Raw genomic sequence first — 4,279 nt, forward strand, 5'->3', positions numbered from 1 at the left:
GTGAATCCCAGTGACGAGAAGACAATACAAAGACTCCTGCAACAAGTTGATGATAAAGCAGAGCGAGTATTTCTTCTAGACAACAGCATAAAAGACATTCTATTCGCAGAAGAAACCAGCACGGAAGAAATTAGCAAGGAATTAAATGATGAAGAAAACTTTCGTGACGAGGTAGGAAAATTTAGAATAGAATGTGAATATTTGATCAAAAATTTAAAAACTTTGAAAGATCAAGAAAATAAAGGTACAAGAAATGAAAAACCTGTCAAAAATTTTCATATGCCGAAAATTTAAATAAAGAAATTTGATGGAAATGTCAAAAATTGGATAAATTTTTGGGGCCAGTTTAGAAAAATCGATGAAGACGCAGACCTTCCAAACGAAGACAAGTTCCAATACCTGATCCAATCAACAGAAGATGGCACGCCAGCCAGAAGCCTTGTCGAAAGCTTCCCACCTTCCGCTGAAAATTATAAAATAGCCATTGACCAACTAAAAATAGATTCGCAAGGGACGAAATTTTAATTAAGGTATACGTTAGGGAGTTATTAAATTTAATTCTAAATCAACAAACCTCAAAGGAGGACCCAGGTATGGCTTTATCTACTTTGTATGATAGGTTGGAGACTCAGCTTAGGGCTTTGGGAACACTAGGTGTTACTAGCGACAAGTATGTAGCGATGCTTTTGCCACTTGTTGAATCCGCGCTACCTTATGAGTTGCTTAAAATTTGGGAAAGAAATAGGGCTTCTAATAATTTAAAATTTAATAATGAGTTGCAGGGTCTACTAGAGTTCCTGAAAACAGAAGTGGAGGCCGAAGAGCGTGTAAAACTTGCTCAGTCTAGTTTCACAGTTCCAAAAAGTATTGACGATAAGTATACTGTAGAAACCTTACATACAAAGAGTTTAAAAACCAAGGGTAAGCAAAAGTTTTCTTGTATTTTTTGCGAAAGCAATACACATGCCAGTCAGGACTGCATTAAAGCTCAGAAAATGACTTTAGAGCAGAAAAAATCCATTATAAGTAAAAAACGGAGTTGTTTTCCATGTTTAAAGCAGTTTCACAATTTTCGGACATGCAAATCAACTGTCAAATGTATAAAATGCGCTCGCAAGCATTTTACATTAATGTGTCCTCATTTGCATGAAAAAGAAAACAAAAATAGAGATTTGCAAAAATCAGAATCTTTAGAAAATACATTAACAACTGTCGCTTCTGAAACTTTACTGCAAACGATCAATGTTAGGGTTATTTCTGATAATAAAAGGTCAATGACAGTAAGAGCACTGCTAGATTCGGGTTCGCAACGTTCCTATATAACTACAAAATGCGCGGAAGATTTAGGGTTAACTAAAATTGGACAAGAAAATATAGTTCAAGGTGTTTTTGGTGGGTTGCAGGGAGCTCCAAAGATTCATCGTTTGTTTAAGGCAGGTATAGAAAATTTAGAAAATTCATTCAGCATCGGGTTATCTTTACTGGAACAATCTAAAATTTGCAATTACGTTCCAAAACTAATTGACCAAAAGGTCCTAGATTTATTAAAAGATAAAAATATTTATATAAATGATTCTGCTTCTAAAGAATTAGAGGTTAATTTATTAATAGGGGCAGACATGTTTGGTCACATCATAACGGGAAACTTGGTAAACATAAATGATTCTTTAGTAGCTTTGGAAACCAAGTTTGGTTGGACCGTTATGGGGACACAAAAAAGTAATAATAAAATAAACACGTTTGTTTCAACTTATTTTACTGACTCATTGAGTACTTTATGGAGTTTAGATGTTCTGGGTATAAAAGATCCAGCAGAGACGAAATGTCGAGAAGAGTTAGACATTCGCACGTTAGAAAAATTTAAAGAAAGCACTGTGGTAAATAGTGAAAATAGATATGAAGTTTGTTTACCATGGGCAGAAGGTTATCCAGCTATAACCTCTAATTTTAATTTAGCTGAAAAGCGACTTTTTTCTACCACAAAACGGTTAGTTTCTCTGAACAAGCTTACAGAGTATGACAATATATTTCAAGATTGGGAAAATACAGGAATCATTGAAGAAGTAGAAGAAGAGCCGTTGGAAAAGAATATGCACTACTTGGCACATCACGCAGTTGTCAAAGAGTCCAGTTTAACTACGAAGATCCGACCAGTGTTTGATGCATCAGCTAAAGATGGTAACGGTAATTCTCTTAATGATTTACTGGAAAAGGGTCCAAATCTAATTGAGCTAATAATACCTTTAATTTTAAAGTTCAGGTTACATAAAATTGGGGTAACGTCAGACATAGCGAAGGCATTTTTGCAGATAAGCATTTCAGAGAAAGATAGGGATTTTTTACGATTTTTGTGGTGGAAAAACTATGAAAAAAGAGAAATAAAAATATTTAGACATTGTAGAGTAGTTTTTGGGCTAAAGCCAAGTCAGTTTCTTTTAGCAGCAACAGTTAATTTGCATTTAGAAAAGGAAAAAACATACACAGAAACAGCTAATCAACTTCTTAACGCATTTTACGTAGACAATTGTGTTTTTAGCGTTAGGAATGAAACAGAACTTAAAAAATTTATTGATGAGTCAACAGAAATTCTAAAGAATGCAAAATTTGTTCTTAGGGGGTGGACTTTTAATGAAAATAACGATACGTATGTTTCTAGCGTCAATGAAAAATTAGAAAATAAGGTTATCTCTATTTTGGGTATACAGTGGAATTACCAAACTGACACTTTAGCGTGTGATATAAAAAATTTAGACAGTCTTGACGAGATTCCTAGAACAAAAAGAGGCATTTTATCTGCAACGCAGAGAGTTTTCGATCCTATTGGTTTCACTGCTCCATTTACGTTAATACCGAAAATCTTATTACAAGAGACTTGGAGCTTGAAATTGACGTGGGATCAAAAATTACCTGACGATATCAAAAAACGTTTCGAAATTTGGTTAAAAAGTGTTAAGTGTCTCAATTTTTGTAACGTACATAGATATTTAGCATATCCAGAAGAAGAGAACCTAATAATAAATAAAACTCTTCACGTTTTCGTTGACGCTAGTAAATACTCTTATGCCGCTTGCGTTTTTATTAGGCTAGAATTTCAAAATTCTATTTCAATTAAACTTTTGTTAGCAAAATCACGTTTAAGTCCAATTAAAACGATTACTCTCCCTAGGTTAGAATTAATGGCTGCTGTGATAGGTGTTAGGTTATTAGAAACTGTTAAAGAAGTAGCAGACTTTGCAGAGCTTAAAACGTACTACTAGTGATTCGATGGTTGTCGTAACGTGGATTAAAACAAAGGGTCTTTGGAATACTTTTGTAGGAAACCGGGTAAAAGAGATTAAAAAATATTCTGCAGTAGATCAGTGGCGCCACGTGACGTTTTATCACGAGGATGTAGCGGGAAACAACTTTTGGAAAAACAATGGTGGAAGGGCCCTCAATGGCTCAAAGAGCCAGAAAATATGTGGCCAAAAGGAGAAGTAAGCGCTACAGAAGAAGAAGCAATGAAAGAATGTATGAAATTAGTTAATACTAATCTAGCAGAAAATTCGGAAGAATTTTGTCAAAAGTTAAATTATTTTGGAAAATTTTCAAAAGTACGGAGATTAGTAGGATGGATTCTTAGATTTTACCACAATGTTAGGAACAAAAGAAGAACATGTGTAGAAGCTAAGACAAGCAACAAATTTCATTACTTAAATGCTCAAGAACTAGAAAGAGCTGAAACATGCATAATAAAATTTGCACAAACTCAAAATTTAACAGAAAATCTAAAGGGATTGAGGAAGTTCAAAATATTTGAAGACAAAAATGGAATTTTAAGGTTAAAAACCAGACTTGCATATGGCGATTTTTCACAAGAATTTAAGTACCCAATAATTCTTCCAAGCAAAAATATAATAGTAAGAAAACTTTTAGTTGAAGAACATGAAAAAAGTTGTCATGCTGGTCCGAAAATACTTTTAGGAATAATCAGAGAAAATTTTTGGTTAATAAAAGCCAGGACAACTATAAACTCTGTAATTTACTCATGCATCACATGTAAAAAGTTAAACGGTAAACCAATTGAAACACCTTTTGCTCCTTTACCTGCTAATAGAATAAACGATGCTGGGGTTTTTGAGATTGTAGGTATAGATTTAGCAGGGCCCTTATATTTAAAGGGGGGTGAAAAAACGTGGATAATTTTATTTACGTGTGCAGTATACAGAGCGCTTCATTTGGAACTGGTGAAATCTCTCAGCCAGCCACATTGTTTGATTTGCTTGTCTAGATAATGTTT

At 34.0% G+C, this 4,279-nt stretch overlaps 1 protein-coding gene across 1 annotated transcript; it reads left to right on the plus strand.

Annotated features, from left to right (window-relative positions):
- Positions 1–593: 593 nt before the first annotated feature.
- LOC126892763 (uncharacterized) lies at positions 594–3,257 on the plus strand. The gene has a single exon (XM_050662448.1). It carries the CDS (start codon positions 594–596, stop codon positions 3,255–3,257), a length of 2,664 nt encoding a protein of 887 aa, XP_050518405.1.
- The last annotated feature ends 1,022 nt before the right edge of the window (positions 3,258–4,279 follow it).

Source organism: Diabrotica virgifera, chromosome 1 (genome assembly GCF_917563875.1).
Source record: "Diabrotica virgifera virgifera chromosome 1, PGI_DIABVI_V3a".
In the NCBI taxonomy this organism is placed as follows: domain Eukaryota; kingdom Metazoa; phylum Arthropoda; class Insecta; order Coleoptera; family Chrysomelidae; genus Diabrotica; species Diabrotica virgifera.